This window comes from Ranitomeya variabilis, chromosome 7, assembly GCF_051348905.1.
Source record: "Ranitomeya variabilis isolate aRanVar5 chromosome 7, aRanVar5.hap1, whole genome shotgun sequence".
Classification (NCBI taxonomy): Eukaryota; Metazoa; Chordata; class Amphibia; order Anura; family Dendrobatidae; genus Ranitomeya; species Ranitomeya variabilis.
In genome coordinates, this window is record NC_135238.1 from 137,065,646 (window position 1) to 137,082,923 (window position 17,278).

General features: G+C 42.2%; 1 protein-coding gene across 6 annotated transcripts in view; it reads right to left on the reverse strand.

Annotated features, from left to right (window-relative positions):
* The window catches only part of ADAM23 (ADAM metallopeptidase domain 23), a 410,305-nt gene that overhangs the window by 220,376 nt on the left and 172,651 nt on the right, over positions 1-17,278 (reverse strand). For all 6 annotated transcript variants that reach the window (XR_013218285.1, XM_077275748.1, XM_077275751.1 and 3 more), the window contains exon 6: positions 1,625-1,688. Coding sequence is in view for 5 of the 6 variants with exons in the window: in XM_077275748.1 (XP_077131863.1) it covers positions 1,625-1,688 (64 nt within the window). In the remaining variant the exon portion in view is untranslated. The remainder of the gene's footprint in view (positions 1-1,624; positions 1,689-17,278) is intronic.

A 17,278-nucleotide genomic window follows, 5' to 3' on the forward strand; every position in this document is an offset into this window, starting at 1 on the left:
GTATTTTTTTCTTGCGCCAATTGACTTCTATTGCTGAATGCGATCCATTTTTAGAGTTTACCTACTGCCTTATTTTGTGTATATAAGGATTAAGCTACTGTGCATATATATGTGTAGTGCTACTTGTGATATATCACTGTATCCTAGGTCGTCTCTATATACTGATTCACTATAGGACCAGCGGTGTGTTGGTGGCGTTATTTATGATATACTATTGTACCTTAGGTCGTCTTTACATATTAATTCACTATAGGCCCAGTGGTGTGTTGGTTGTATTTTAATATATGTTTTTTATCTGTGGTTCCTGTCTTCTCTAACAAACTTTGTATTTTTTCTATTTAATTGTATTCTGGGAGTGCGCTCTATATGCATGGTCTCTTTTCTTGCTTGTTTGACATATGCCATTGCTATGCATTGAGCTGCACCCCTCATTATATTTACCTTATAGGTTGTGATTAGGCTCGTTGCCCATTGGTAGTGCCCCCTGCTTTCTTTTCTCACTATATGAGTGGTCATAACCATGGATACCTAAGCTACTACAAAGCCCAATATGAAGTAAACGACATAGCGAATCAGAAGAACTATGCTACATTTCTATTTGGAGGTATTTGCTAATATTATTAATATTACACCTACTATATACAGGGAGAGTATCTTGGAGATGGGAATACCCTTTAATTTTTTTCTGAACTATATTTCAGATATATTTTAAATCTCCTTAGAGGATTCAAAACTGTGACCACTTAATACACTGCAATAATTTAGTAAATGTTGGCAATGTCTTCTATGTAGTATAGAAAGAGTGTTATGGAACAGCGCTGTTATATTGGTCAGCAGCTCTTTGAAGTGACCCCTCTACTTTCATCATCTCGCCATTAACTGGATTTAGCGGAGGTAAAAGGAAGAGCACTTAATATCCTTGCCAGTCTGACCTTACTAGTCAAATTGCCCTAGCTTGTAAAATTCTGGAGCAAAAGTTCTAACCCCAATCACCATTTTTTTGCTCTTCTAATCCTTTACCTCATCCATACTGCTCCAGATTGTAATGCTCTGGGTAAATACATGTTACTGAATGATAAGCTAATCTGCTCGCAAGCAAATGTTTTGAGGGTATTTTGAAAAATTGTACTTCTGACTAGCGGGGACACATATTCTTCCTGGTGAATGACACTATTGTTTTACTTTTCCAGAAAAATGACTACACGCAAAATACAGGATCACACTAAAAAGAGGTAAGAACCTTTTGACCAAAGATCCTTTTTTAATATAAAAAATGAAAGTGTTGTTGGAGACCATATTTAAAATGTCAACTTTATAAAATAATTATAGCCCAATTCTACAGACACATTACATATTAAAATATGAAAATGTTAGAGTCCTCAGTGGTTGATACATTTTAATAGCTAACTGAAAAGATAGTAACAAATAGCAGCTTTCCAGACTACTGAGGTCTCTTCATCAGGCACAGTATATCACAAAATCTGGCGAATCATATATTTACATTTACATTTTTTTATACATTCATATTTAAAATAACATTTATTATACACTGGTGTTCTGTGTACATGGTGGCAGCATTTCATGTGCTTTGCAAATGTATCAGTGGTTGATATGGTATACTTACAGAACTGTGAGTTATGTCCACCGGATGTATGGTGTAGGTGTGAGAACCATCATCAAACATTCCACTAGAAAAGAAACATATTGTTAAATAGATGGCACTATGTCAACTAGATCAAATAGGTATCCCATCATTATGGGGTCAGAACACATTATACAAAAGTTATGGCTTATATTCTGCCATTTTATTCATAGACTCTTGGCTTGAGGTTAAAGTTTGCAGTCACCTTACGTGACTGCAGACTTTTGAATCCTCACAGCAGTGCACACTGTTAGGATTCTCTAGTGCTCGGAATAGGCTGTCACGTCACCGCAAGTATGTGATTTACATACATATAATCACCTGCCGACTAGATGTGCGTGGCTTCGCTCAGTACGAGTGACTAAACTGAAGCCATCCACGTCTAGTTGGAAAGTGGCCGGCAGAATGCAAATTGCATACTTGTAGTCATGTAACCACCAGCTTCTGTTCGGTTCATGCTGTGAGGATTCAAAAGACTGCAAGTCACAGAGTGACTGAAGACTTTAAGCTGAAACCTGGACAACCATTTAAATATATGTGAAAAAAACACCAGTAAAAGAGTTTTAGATGGCATTTTAAAATGTAATTAAATACGCTACAAAAAACTAGCTGAGCAATTTGAGCTTAAAGTGGTTGCCCTGAAATTACATATTGATGATTTATCCAACATCAGAGGCCTTCACCAATCAGCTGGTATCTGCTCTGACCGATGCGAATATATGGAGTGCGACACTTAGCTCCGTACATTGTTTATTGGTGTTTCCAAGTATTTTAGTTTACATTTCATTCCCTTGGTGTGAAAGCAGTATGTGTCGGATCCTTATCAATATCATATTGACCCAGCAAACAAATATGGAAGTCATGAACAACTGCTTTAAATTAGTTATTTTTATTTCATTGACATAGAAAGTAAGGTTCTCAAACAGATACATATTAGCATTTCTAAACGTTTGCAAAAAAAACCAGTTTAAGCATTTTATAAAATTTTTACATTTATTTATAGTGGTGTTTTGTTATTTTGTAACATTTAAACATTTTTTGAGGCCCATGTAAAAATGGCACAAAAAACACTATAACCAGAGTATGCTACAATTTGAAATAAAAACACCACAAAGCACAAAAAAACTAACAATATCAAAATGTTTGTAGACAGTCTTAAAAGTCTGTTATAACCTTAAACGAATAATCTGGCTGGAAAATGCTGTGTGCGTGAAGGCAGATTTCGGGATGGGTGCAAGATTGTGGAGTAGGTATAAAATAGACCGACTCCTAAAATATATACTGGTAATAAATTGGGTACAGTAGTATAGTGCAGTTTGTGCTGTAAGTTGTTTCATAGAAATTTGGAAAAGTTATGAAATGTCCTATGAACGTCCGTTCCATTCCTGATCTAAGGATCTCGGCTTTTAGTTGAGATGAATCTGTGCTGCACTTTATGTGCATGCTCAGTAGTGAGGCAGTGCTCGGGAGTCAGAGTTAGGGAAATTGAGTCGGAGTTGGAGGTTTGGCCTACTGACTCCACAGCCCTGGATGGGTGTACATGAAATATAAGCTATTTGTTGCAGATATTTATGTGACTATCCTACACATTTGAACTAACCTACTATAGAAACAAAAAAAAAGTTGCATGTAAAAGTTTGGGCACCAAATTACTGTCATTGTGAACAGTTTAGCAAGTTGAAGATTAAATGATCTCTAAAAGGCCTAAAGTTAAAGATGACACATTTGCTTTGTATTTTAGACTAAAGAAAAATATACTGTCATTTCTTACATTTTAAAAATAACAATTAGGAAAATGTGCCGATGCAAAACTTTGGGCACCCTTGGAGATTTCTGTGCACAGATAACTTTGACCAAGGTTTAAAACCTTAATTAGCCTGTTAGGGTTATGGGTTGTTCATCATCATCATCATCATCATCATCATCATCATTAGGAAAGGCCAGGTGATGTTAATGTCCCAACTTTTTAAAACCCCAGCCTCCTCTAACCTTGTGACAAAAAGCAGCATCTATGGGTTCTCCTTCTCAGCTGCCCAGCGCTATGAAAATGAAAATGGTGGAGGCCCACAAAGAAGGAAAAGGGTATAAGATAGCAAAGTGTTTTCAAGGTTACCTTTCCTCAGTTCAAAATGTAATTGAGAAATGGCAGTTAACAGAAACAGTGGAGGTCAAGATAAGGTCTGGAAAAAAAAGCTAAATTTCAGTGAGAGCTGCTTGTATGATTGCTAGAGAGGCAAAACAAAAACCCTGCTTGAATGCAAAAAAACCCTTCAGAAATATTTAGCAGACTCTGGAATTGTGGTACATTGTTCTACTGTTCAGAGACACTTGCACAAATGTGGCCCTCATGGAAGAGTCATCAGAAGAAAACCTCTCCTGCATCCTCACCATAAAATTCAGCATCAGAAGTATGCAAAAGAACATCTAAACAAGCCTGATGCAGTTTGGAAACAGTCCTGTGGACCGATGAGGTTAAAATAGAACTCTTTGGCCACAATTATAAAATGTATGTGCAGAGAAAAAATAAGAGCACAAAATTTCAGGAAAAGAACATCTCAACAACCATAAGGATGAATCAATCATGCTTTGAGGTTGTGTTGCAGCCAATGGCACAGGGAACATTTCACGTGTACAGGGAGGAATGGATTTAATTACATTTCAAGAAATTCTTGATGCAAACATTACCTCATCTGTAAAAATCTGAAGCTGAAAAGAGGATGACTTGTACAAATGGATAATGAGATTAAACACATGTCAAAATCCCCAATAGACTACGTCAAAAGGCAGAAGCTGAAGGTTTTACAATGGCCATCACAGTCCCCTGATCTGAACATCACTGAAAATCTCTGGTTGGACCTCAAAATAGCAGTGCATGTAAGATGACCTGGGAATCTCATAGAACTGGAAGATTTTTCCAAGGAAGAATGGATGAAAATCCCTCAAATAAGAATTGAAATACTCTTGACTGGCTACAAGAAGCCTTTACAAGCTATGATACTTGCAAAAGTGGGAGCTACTAGGTACTAAACATGCAGGGTGCCCAAACTTTTGCACCAGCCTATTTTCCTTTTTCTAATTTTTAAGTTAAAAATCACAATATATATGAAAATATGAAGGAAAGGAGTCAACTTTAAATTTATCTCTTTTAAAGATCATTTTATCTTCAACTTGCTTAACTGTTCACAATGACAGTAATTTTGACCACTGTATTCATATGTATGGCAAAGATTTTTATGCATGAAAATTTCTGCAACAAATCAGCCATATGAACATACTCCAATGTAGGAGTCGCTTACTAGTCTTACCTTGAGAGCCACATTCAGCTTTGAGAAAAGATTGCAAGCCATATTCTAGGCAAACAAAATCTTACAAACTCCAAGTGTGGAACTTTGAACGTTGTAATTCCCCAAGTGATCCCTTATAAAGTAATAGTACCCCTAATGCTCTCATATAAAATAATAATAATAATGCCCCATGTATCCCCTGTTATAAAGTAATACTGTTCCTAGTTTGACAAGTGGCCCCTTATAAAGCAATAATGTATTGAGTAAGTCCTTATAAGACCTTATGAAAGTAATAATCTCTCAAATGAATGTTGTAATGGCCCAAGCGCCCCGTATAAAGTAATATAAAGTAATACTGTCCCTGACTGTTCCCTTTACAAGTAATAATGCTCTCTGAGCACCCTCTCAGCAATTAAATTAATGCACTCTGTGGATGCTGATACAGTTGAGAGTTGCACTTGTTTGAGCAGAGTACTGGAAGCCACACATCAGGGATTTCAGGACCACTGCCCTAATGCTTCTAAAAATGACTAGCACCTATGCTGTAATACAGCAGTGTACACTTTATTAGATGTTTACATGTGGTACATTTCAGTTCTTGATTTCCTACCATTTTAGACATTTCATCACTCATTTAATGCCTCCTAAACCAGAAAAGTTATATACGGTATATTTTTTTGCCAATGGCCCCATATCGACATGCAACAGAAACATTTAACGGGAAATAAGACTGTAACCCGACAGAGGAACAAAAGGTTGATGCGTGTGAGATTGCTGTACGACACTGTGGAATATGTCGCTACTAAATAAATAATGAGTAATACACACATAAATAAATGAAGGGTGATAATGATTATTGCAGTTCTGAAAGGATTGATTTTAAATTTTAGGATTTTTTAAGCACAGGATTTTGATTAGTTATGAGTGAACGTGCTGGGATAAGGTGTTATCTGAGCATGCTCAGGTGCTAACCGAGAGTCTTCGGCGTGCTCGAAAAATATGTTCAAGTTCCCGTGGATGCATGTCTCGTGACTGTTTGACAGCCACAAAACATGGAGGAATTCCTAACAAACAGGCAATACCTGCATGTGTTGCGGCTGTCGAACAAACAGGAAATTCCTGCATGTGTTGCAGCTGTCTAACAAACTGGCAATACCTGAAAGTGTTGCGGCTGTCGAACAAACAGGAAATCTCTGCATGCGCTGCAGCTGTCGAACAAACAGGCAATACCTGAATGTGTTGCGGCTGTCGAACAAACATGAAATCTCTGCATGCATTGTGGCTGTCGAACAAACAGGCAATACCTGAATATGTTGCGGCTGTCGAACAAACAGGCAATACCTGAATGTGTTGCGGCTGTCGAACAAACAGGCAATACCTGAATGTGTTGCGGCTGTCGAACAAACAGGCAATACCTGAATGTGTTGCGGCTGTTGAACAAACAGACAATCCCTGCATGTGTTGCGGCTGTTGAACAAACAGGAAATCCCTGCATGTGCTGCGGCTGTCGAACAAACTGGCTAAACCTGAATGTGTTGCGGATGTTGAACAAACAGGCAATACCTGAATGTGTTGCGGCTGTTGAACAAACAGACAATCCCTGCATGTGTTGCGGCTGTTGAACAAACAGGAAATCCCTGCATGTGCTGCGGCTGTCGAACAAACTGGCAATACCTGAATGTGTTGCGGCTGTCGAACAAACAGGCAATACCTGAATGTGTTGCGGCTGTCGAACAAACAGGCAATACCTGAATGTGTTGCGGCTGTTGAACAAACAGACAAACCCTGCATGTGTTGCGGCTCTTGAACAAACAGGAAATCCCTGCATGTTCTGCGGCTGTCGAACAAACTGGCAATACCTGAATGTGTTGCGGATGTTGAACAAACAGGCAATACCTGAATGTGTTGCGGCTGTTGAACAAACAGGAAATCCCTGCATGTGTCGCGGCTATCGAACAAACAGAAAATACCTGAATGTGTTGCGGCTGTTGAACAAACAGGAAATCCCTGCATGTGTCACGGCTATCGAACAAACAGACAATACCTGAATGTGTTGCGGCTGTTGAACAAACAGACAATCCCTGCATGTGTTGCGGCTGTTGAACAAACAGGAAATCCCTGCATATGTTGCGGCTATCGAACAAACAGACAATACCTGAATGTGTTGCAGCTGTCGAACAAACAGGAAATCCCTGCATGTGTTGCGGCTGTCGAACAAACTGGCAATACCGGAATGTGTTGCGGCTGTTGAACGAACAGACAATCCCAGCATGTGTTGCGGCTGTTGAACAAACAGGAAATCCCTGCATGTGTTGCGGCTGATGAACAAACAGGAAATCCCTGCATATGTTGCGGCTATCGAACAAACAGACAATACCTGAATGTGTTGCAGCTGTCGAACAAACAGGAAATCCCTGCATGTGTTGCAGCTGTCGAACAAACTGGCAATACCGGAATGTGTTGCGGCTGTTGAACGAACAGACAATCCCTGCATGTGTTGCGGCTGTTGAACAAACAGGAAATCTCTGCATGTGTTGCGGCTATCGAACAAACAGGCAATACCTGAATGTGTTGCGGCTGTCGAACAAACAAGAAATCCCTGCATGTGTTCCGGCTATCGAACAAACAGGAAATCCCTGCATGTGTTGCGGCTGTTGAACAAACAGGAAATCCTTGCATGCGTTGCTGCTATCGAACAAACAGACAATACCTGAATGTGTTGCGGCTGTTGAACAAACAGACAATACCCAAATGTGTTGCGGCTGTTGAACAAACAGACAATACCTGAATGTGTTGCGGCTGTCGAACAAACAGGAAATCCCTGCATGTGTTGCGACTATAGAACAAGCAGACAATACCTGAATGTGTTGTGGCTGTTGAACAGCCGTGAGACATGCAGCCGCAGGGATTTGAACATATTATTCGAGCACGACGAAGACTCTCGGTTAGCACCTGAGCGTGCTCCCATAACATCTCATCCCAGGACGTGTGCTCATCACTAATTTTGATACCTCGCCAATTCACACAAACATTCACAAATGCACATAATTGCCAGAGTGATCTCCATCTTTGAAGCAAATATAAGGTATGTAGAAACGTCTGCAGTATTGGATTTGCATAAATACAATTATTGCTATCTTGTGTTTTACTAGTTTTCCTTAGAGGAAAGAAGCCAAGTACTAAGCAGTGTCAGTTTAATATGTATCATACAGCAATGGATGCATTCAGCTGGAAGTCACTATTCTTTACTGTCCTTGAGAATGAAAGCTACATTATTAAATGTGTCTAGGGACATTGAAGTTGTAAGACTAGCAAAATGCCATTTCCAGCATGGGTGGCAAGAGAAGAGTGCTCTTAAAGCTGTATTCCCTGCCTCACAAGCACAGAGACACATCACTGTGTTAATAATTTATGAGCCTGAAGTCTGAGGTCAGCTCACAGTAACAGCTTTGGCTTTCTAACAGCTGGATGATTCCATCAATGACTCTGTTTATTTAGGGCTGTTTATGATCTTATTCATCATTTTAGTATTACATTGGTTTCTGTAAATGATTCAATAATTTTGTTTTGATTTTATATGCAACATGGTACTAATAGTTCTGTGCAGGCTGATTTCCCACACAGCATTAAGAGGTATTGCTATTCTTGGTACTGGAATTAAAGAAGCACTCATTCTCCCATCCAAGTTTGTATCCTCTTAATATATTGCAGTTATCATATTATATACAGTAGCACTGTGTACTTACAATTGCTCATTTTGCCTTTCTACTCAGCTAATTCTTCTATTTTCTATTAGGTTTATGACCTTACGTGATTAAAAACTGACAAGCTGAATCTTTCTTAGCTCTATGTAGAAACAGGAGGTCAATATTCCCTGCACGAGTCATAGTCACTGCAAAAGTCCCTGGCAGGGGGAGAGCAGAGCAGATGGGTCAGGAATAGGTCATGCAGGATAATGATGAGACTTCTCGTTTCTACATAGAGCAGAGAAAAGAGAAAAATTAACTGGATAGAAAGGCAAAATGAGCAAAATGCTATAGAATACGATGATTGCAATACAGTAAGAGGATAAAAACTTTTATGGGAAAGGGGTGCTTCTTTAAGACTGTCCATTATAAATCAATGAATGCTGTCACCAGTTCAAAATGAAAAGTTATTTTCTTTCTCCTGCTCTCCTGAGTACAGGCAGTTCACGGATTATGAACTAAATACCTTCTATAGTTTTGTGCATAATGTACGCTGTGTTCCAAATTATTATGCACAAAGAGTTTAGGAGTGATAAGGTTAGAATTTTCTTGTTTGTCATTTAAACTCATTGATGGTGATGTGTGTCAGGGCTCTTTATATCACTGAAAGCTATTGCAGATACCTGTGCAAATTAGTTTGGCAGGTGTGTCCAAATAAAGGCAAGACTACTTAAGAAGGTTGTTCCACATTATTAAGCAGCCTACATTTTTCGCCAAAATGGGAAAGAAAAAGGATGTGTCGGCTGCTGAGAAGCAACAAATTGTGGAGTATTTAGGTCAAGGCATGACTACAATCAACATTGCCAAGACACTTCATCGTGATCATCGCACAATCAAGAAGTATGTAGCTGATTCCCAGCACACACGTGTGCGTGCTGATAAGGAAAAATTGAAGACTCTTTCCAACAGGCAATTGCATAAGGTTAAAAGAGCAGCTGCAAAAATGCCTTGTCATAGCAGCAGACAAGTTTTTGAAGCTGCTGGTGCCTCCAACGTCCCCAGAACAACAAGATGCAGGGTCCTTCAGAGGTTTGCAGCTGTGCGTAAGCCATCCTGTCGACCACCTCTATCCACTGCACACAAGCAGAAACGGCTCCAGTGGGCCAAACGATACATGAAGACTGACTTCCAAACTGTTTTGTTCACCGATGAGTGCCATGCAACGCTCGATGGTCCAGATGGATGGAGTGGAGGATGGCTGGTTGATGGACATCCCATGAAAACACGGCTAAGACGCCAACAAGGAGGAGGTGGAGTAATGTTTTGGGCTGGAATCATGGGGAGAGAGATTGTCGGCCCCTTTATGATTCCTGAAGGGGTAAAGATGAACTCCATAATCTATGTGGAGTTTCTAAAACAACACTTCCTGCCATGGTTCAAGAGGAAGAACCGTGCTTTCCGCAGCAAGATCATTTTCATGCATGATAATGCACCACCTCATGCTGCAAAAAACACATCTGCATCTCTGGCTGCTATGGGCATAAAAGAGGACAAACTTATGGTGTGGCCACTATCTTCCCCTGGCCTCAACCCCATTGAGAACCTCTGGAGCATCATCAAAAGGAGTGTCTATGATGGCGGGAGGCAGTTCACATCTAAGCAACAGCTCTGGGAGGGTATTCTGTCCACATGCAAAACAACTGAAGCAGAAACCATCCAAAAACTGACAAATTCAATGGACGAGAGAGTTCAGAAGCTTCTTTCGAACAAGGGGTCCTATGTGCAAATGTAACATCACCTAGAATAAAGTTTTCACTTGAAAACTGTTTGATTTCATTTTGTAATAAGCTGATAATGCTTATAACTTCACAATTGACCATTTTTTTGTTCAAAATAAAAAAAAGGTTGAAAACTCTGCTGTGCATAATAATTTGGAACATGCATTTTGAGTGTTTATTTTTTTTAAAGATACTGTTTTCATAGGCAGTTTGTTCCAAAACATTGCAATTATACTAGAATAGTAGATGACTGGAAAATAACAATGACTGCAATTCTGATAGGTAATTTAGAGAAAATATGAGGAAATATTATTTGCATAATAATTTGGAACAAAGTGTATGTAAGTTGTGCAGAATTAGGTAAAAAAACTAATATCGCTGAATGCTCCGGCTGCCCCGCTGCTCACCATATGGTCTTCTTTCTATTGTCGAGCACACAGCATATCCGGCTTCTTCACTATTGGCCAGGACTTACGGCCAGGTCCAAGATGGAACTTATTGTGTGTCATAGGATGGTTATGAGATCTTACAATGCGCAGTGAGCTTCAGCCAGGACGGGGAGGGAGTCCGGCCTATAGTGTAGAATATATAACATACTGTATGTAACTGATAAATGTAGGCTATGTGCACACGTTGCGGATTTTGATGGGTTTCCGCAGCATTTTCAGATACGCAGAATTGCACCAAATCCACAGTGTAGTGCACTACCAATGTTAGTCAATGGGAAATTGAGAATTGGTGTGCCCATGCTGCAGAAAAATCCGTGCGGATTTGCAGCGTTTCTTTTTCCGCAGCATGTCAATTCATTTTGCGGATCTGCAGCGTTTCTGCACACATTGACTTCCATTGAGTCAGGCAAATCTGCAGCAAAACCGGAGGTTTAAAAAGGTCTGTGGTTTTGCTGTGGAGTTGCGTGCGAGAAACGCTGTAGTTCGGGAGGAGGAAGAGTGTATGGGCGGAGTATGTGTGAGCGGAGAATATGTGCATGTCTGTGTGCGGGTGTATGTGTGTATCTGCGGGGCTGTGTGTGCGGGTCTGTATGTAGGCAAGCATCGTCCGATGGGGCTACTAGTCCCATTCGGCTATGCCTGCTACAGTAAGGCTACTTTCAGACAGAGCGCATTTTTGAGCGCTATTTTGCAGGCGCTTTTCAAAAATGCGCAATGTCATTTTCGTCTGCCGGCAAAGTGAATGAGAAATTCACTTTGCCGTTCAGACACAACGCAAAAAAACGCGGCGCTTTTGTCTGCAAACACACCGGCGTAAAAAGAATTGACATGTCAATTCTTTACGCAGCGGCGTGTCTGCGTATCCCCCTAGGGCCCCATATTACCTTCCACACACAGCGCCTTTGTCCTGGGTGTCGGCGTCTTTGTACGGAGGGGTTGACACCCAGGACCGGACGTGACGTCGGACAGGAAGAGGGAAGCCCCCGCCCCCCAGTGAAGCAGCATGGAGTCCTTGTGTGTGTGTGTGTGTGTGTGTGTGCGTGTGCGCGTGTGTGTGCGTGTGTGTGTGTCTGTCCCCATGCGACGCTAGTGCCACCATTGTGCTAAGTCGCCGTATGGGACTACTACTCCCATCCGGTATTAGGATGGGAGAGTTGTCCCTGTGTCCGGCGACTTAGCACAATTGTAAAGTTACACAAAACACCTACACACAATACACATACATGACACACAGTACATACAACATATAACACAGAGTATATACTCACCAACAGCACACTTGTAGGCGAAGCCCTCGATCCTCCAGGAAAAAATCCCAAAATAATAAACCAAATTCATACTCCCTGTCCGCAGAATCCATAAAACGAGTGTCCCACGCCGATCGGCTGCTCTCCGGCGATACACTGCCAGGAGCGAAGCTCCTAGCAGTGTATCGCGTACTGTTCCGGAGTTCAATGACTCCGGCGTCTCGGTTAACAGCAGTACAGCTGCGTTGAACTTTCCCACGCAGCACTGCCGTTAAGCGAGAGTGCCGGGGTCAATGACCGCCGGTAAACTCGCTCGCGCATGCGCAGTGACACACCGACAGGAACTATGGCTCCTGTCAGTGTGTTGCTGCAGCCGTGGAGAGCAGACATATCTCTGGATGTGTCTGTTCTCCATGGAAAATCTTGATACGTGGCACTTAAATATGTGGCAATTAAATACGTGACACGTGGCACTTATACGTGATACGTGTCACTTAAATACGTGGCACTGAAATACATGATACGTGGCACTTTGATACGTGGCACGTGTCACTTAAATACGTGGCACGTGGCACTTTGATACGTGGCACGTGGCACTGAAATATGTGGCACATGGCACTTTGATACGTGGCACGTGGCACTTTGATACGTGGCACTTAAATACGTGGCACTTAAATACGTGGCACTGAAATACGTGGCACTGAAATACGTGGCACGTGGCACTTAAATACGTGGCACGTGGCACTGAAATACGTGGCACTGAAATACGTGGCACGTGGCACTGAAATATGTGGCACGTGGCACTGAAATACGTGGCACTGAAATATGTGGCACTGAAATACGTGGCACTGAAATACGTGATACGTGGCAAAGAAATACGTGGCACTTAAATACGTGGCACTTAAATACGTGGCACTTAGGCTATGTTCACATTTGCGTTGTGCGCCGCTTGCGTCCTTTTTTTGATTGATTTTGGACGCAGCAAAAATGCAACTTGCTGCGTCCTCTGCGGCCGGATGCGTGCGCTGCAGTGACGCATACGGCGCAAAACGCAAGTGCGACGCATGTCCATGTGCCCCCATGTTAAATATAGGGGCGCATGACGCATGCGGCGCCCGACGCTGCGGTGCAGACTGCAAATGTGAACGTAGACTTAAATAGCTGGATAGAGCTGGATCCGCGGGCTGTGATCTGGCCTACGCTCAGCACTCTGCGGAGCGCTGTCATTCAAAACACGTCCACTCATTTTGGTGTTTAGTCCCAAAATGGAGGATGGAAGAAGAAAAGGGTTGGACAAGGAAATGACATCATTTCTTTTTTTTTCCCCCACTGCAGTTAAAGCTTTATTTGTGTCAAACACAGACAATCTGCAGAGAAAACTGCATAAAAAACCGCACTAAAAACCGCATCAAAAACCGCATCAAAAACGCACCAAAAACGCACCAAAAACGCACCTGCGTTTTCTGCCAAGAGCTGCGGTTTTTGTCCTGAAAAAAAAGGATTGAAATCAGGATCGTGTGAACATACCCTTACCGTACAGGGTTACGAGGGGGGGCGTCTGACTGACGCCTGCCCTAATAACCTGGGGTTAGTGACAGTGGGGTTAGTAAACCCCAGCTGATGTCTGTTCCGCTTGCTGAGGCGTCTTTGGCTCAAGGCCATTGCAGCTGGCAGAATCGACATGATGTTAACTCCAGTGTGTATTGTATTCTGAGTCATAAAGACAGGAAATGACCTCAATGACTCTTTTTTTTTTCCCCTTTTTTTTTTTTTCAAACAAACTTTATTTTCAGTACACAATACTGAAAAAAACGCAGCTGCAAAAAACGCAGCAAAAAACGCTGTGTGTGAAAGCAGCTGCGTTTTTTGCCTGCGGAAAAAAACGCAGGTAAAGCAGCAGCAAAATACGCGCGCGTAAAAATACGCAGCAAATATGCTGTGTGTGAAAGTAGCCTTAATAACAGCTAGCCGATGATGGGACAGTAAAAAACACATACACACATATACAGTACATACTCTCCATACAGCTAATCCCCAACGTCCTCGATCACCTGTAAAAAAATAAAATAATAAACCACCAGTATACATCCTGTTCCTGTTCCGATGTAATCCATTTAATAACAAGTGTCCCACGACGATCTCCCATGTAGAGCTGTCACATCAGCAGATGTGACCGCTTTCCAGGGGCCTCCGGCGATACAATGATGGCAGGTATCCTCCTGCAGTGGATCACTCCGCCGTCAGAGGTCACCTTAGTCACTTGCGGTACAGCTGCGTGGGAGAATTCTCATGCAGCAGTGCGGTAAAGTGAGAGTATGAACTCCAGTGAACACTCAGTGATAACACTGCAGGAGCCATTATCTCCTGTCAGTGTGTCACTGGAGGCTCTGTAGAGCGGTCACATCTCCTGATGTGACAGCTCTATAGGGGAGATCGTTGTGGGACACTCGTTATTAAATGCACTATGTTGGACCAGGGAGTATTTGTGTTGGTTTATTATTTTATTCTTTTTACAGGTGATCGAGGGAGTCACATGGATTAGGCGTACAATAAAGATGGCAAACTGTGTAGTGATTTATTTCATTAAAATACTTTGTTCTGGCTGTGTGTTTATTTAACCTCTTAACAACTATAGGATTAGTAATGGATAGGTGTCTTATTGACGCCTCTCCGTTACTAATCCAGCTTGATGTCACCATACAATACAAAGGTGACATCAACCTCACAAATATTACCCCATATGCCACTGCTACAGGGCAGTGGGAAGAGAGAGGCTAAGTGCCGGAATTGGCGCATCTTAGACATGCACCATTTCTGGGGCGGCTGTGAGCTGGTGTTTGTAGCCGGGGGGGCTAATATCCATGGTCCCTTCCTAGGCTATTAATATCAGTTCTCAACTGTCTGCATGGCCTTTTCTAATTATCGGGGGACCCCACATCGTTTTTTGGGGGGGTCCCATTTTAATAACCAGTAAAGGCTAACTATACAGCTGCGGGCTGATATTCATAGCCTGGGAAGATCCATGGGTATTAACCCCTTTCCAGGCTATAAACATTGGCACCCAGTCGCTGGCTTTCCCTCTCTAGTGCACAAAATTGCGCGGGAGCCCAGTCCATTTATTTTTCATGTTTTTTTTTTAATTAAACAGATATTGTGTTTAAGGCCGGGGTCACACTTGCGAGAAACTTGCACGAGTCTTGCACCTCAATACCTGGCAGTGCCACTAGCACTCGGGACCGGAGTGTGTGGGTGCATGTATTTCTATGCAGCTGAACGTTCCAGTCCGAGTGCCGGCAGCACTGAGGTGGGAGACTCGTGTGAGTTTCTCGCAAGTGTGACCCCGGCCTAATGCATATTTTGTGTGTGTGTGTCTTTATTTAACTTTTTATGTACCATTTTATTATGTTTATTACCAAACTTCGTGCTTGGTATTATCTATTTATCTATCTATCTATCTATCTATCTATCTATCTATCTATCTATCTATAGATCTATCTATTATCTATCTATCTGTGTGTGTAAACATAATTCTTCAATGGAGTATGTAAAAGAGGAAGATGGACAAAGAAATGACATCACAATTCTTTTTTTGTGTTAAATAATATATCTTTATTTAGCCTACAAAAACGCATACAAATCCGCATGAAAAAAACGCATGAAAATCTGCATCAAATCCGAATGGATTTTCATCTGCGTTTTCTGCTAAGAGAGGAAGAATATACGCAGAAAATTCCACAGGCAAATCTGCAACGTGTGCACATACCCTTAAGCCACATATGTTTAACTTTGAAACTCGGCAATGTTTTAGAAAAAACATACCGTATATACTCGAGTATAAGCCGAGATTTTCAGCCCACTTTTTTGGGCTGAAAGTAACCCTCTCGGCTTATACTCAAGTCATACCCATGGGTCAGCAGGGGAGGGGGAGCGGAGCTGTGTAATAATACTCACCTGCTCCTGGCACGGCCCCTGCACGTCCCTGGTTCCCCGGCGCCGACAGCTTCTTCCTGTAGTGAGCGGTCACATGATACCGCCCATTACAGTAATGAATATGGACCTGACTTCACTCACATAGGGGTGGAGCCGCGTATTCATTACTGTAATGAGCGGTACCATGTGACCAGTATAACTCAGTGCACGATATTCACCTGCTCCCCGTTCCACCGTCGGTGCTGCTGCATCTTCTGCATCCTCTGCAGTGACGCTCCGGTCAGAGGGCACGATGACGTGATTAGTGCGCGCCGCCCTCTGCCTGAACTTCAGTGCAGAGGACGCGGAAGACACAGCGGCGGTCGGCGGTGGAACGGGGAGCAGGTGAATATAGCAAGAGCCGGGGGCCTTAGAGGTGAGTATGTAATTTTTTATTTTTTTAATCGCAGCAACACATATGGGGCAAATGTCTGTATGGAGCATCTTATGGGGCCATGTGCAGCATTATATGGGGCAATTATCTGTATGGAGCATCTTATGGGGCCATGTGCAGAATTATATGGGGCAATTATCTGTATGGAGCTTCATATGGGGCCATGTGCAGTATTATATGGGGCAAGTGACTGTACGGAGCATCTTATGGGGCCATAACGCTTGTGCGCCAGCATTACAATGGGGCTAGTGACTGTACGGAGCATCTTATGGGGCCATAATGCTTGTGCAGCACTATATGGGGCAAGTGACTGTATGGATGATCTTATGGGGCCATAATGCTTGTGCAGCATTATATGGGGCAAGTGTCTGTATGGAGCATCTTATGGGGCCATGTGCAGCATTATATGGGGCAAATATCTGTATGGAGCATCTTATGGGGCCATGTGCAACATTATATGGGCCAAATATCTGTATGGGGCCATGTACAGCATTATATGGAGCAAATATCTCTATGGAGCATCTTATGGGGTCTGTTGTGAAATTGGATTTTGGGCTCCCCCGGTGGCCACTGGTGGAATTGAACTGGTGTGCATCATCCTCTCTGTTCACCTGTTTCCATCAGAATGTGGGAGTCGCTATTTAACCTTGCTCCTCTGTCACTTCCATGCCGGTCAACATTGTAATCAGAAGCCTCTCTGTGCATGTTCCTGCTGCTAGACTACTCCCAGCTAAGTTGGACTTAGTCCTTGTTTGTTTTTGCATTTTGTTCCAGTTCACAGCTGTAGTTTCGTTTCTGTGTCTGGAAAGCTCTTGTGATCTGAAATTGC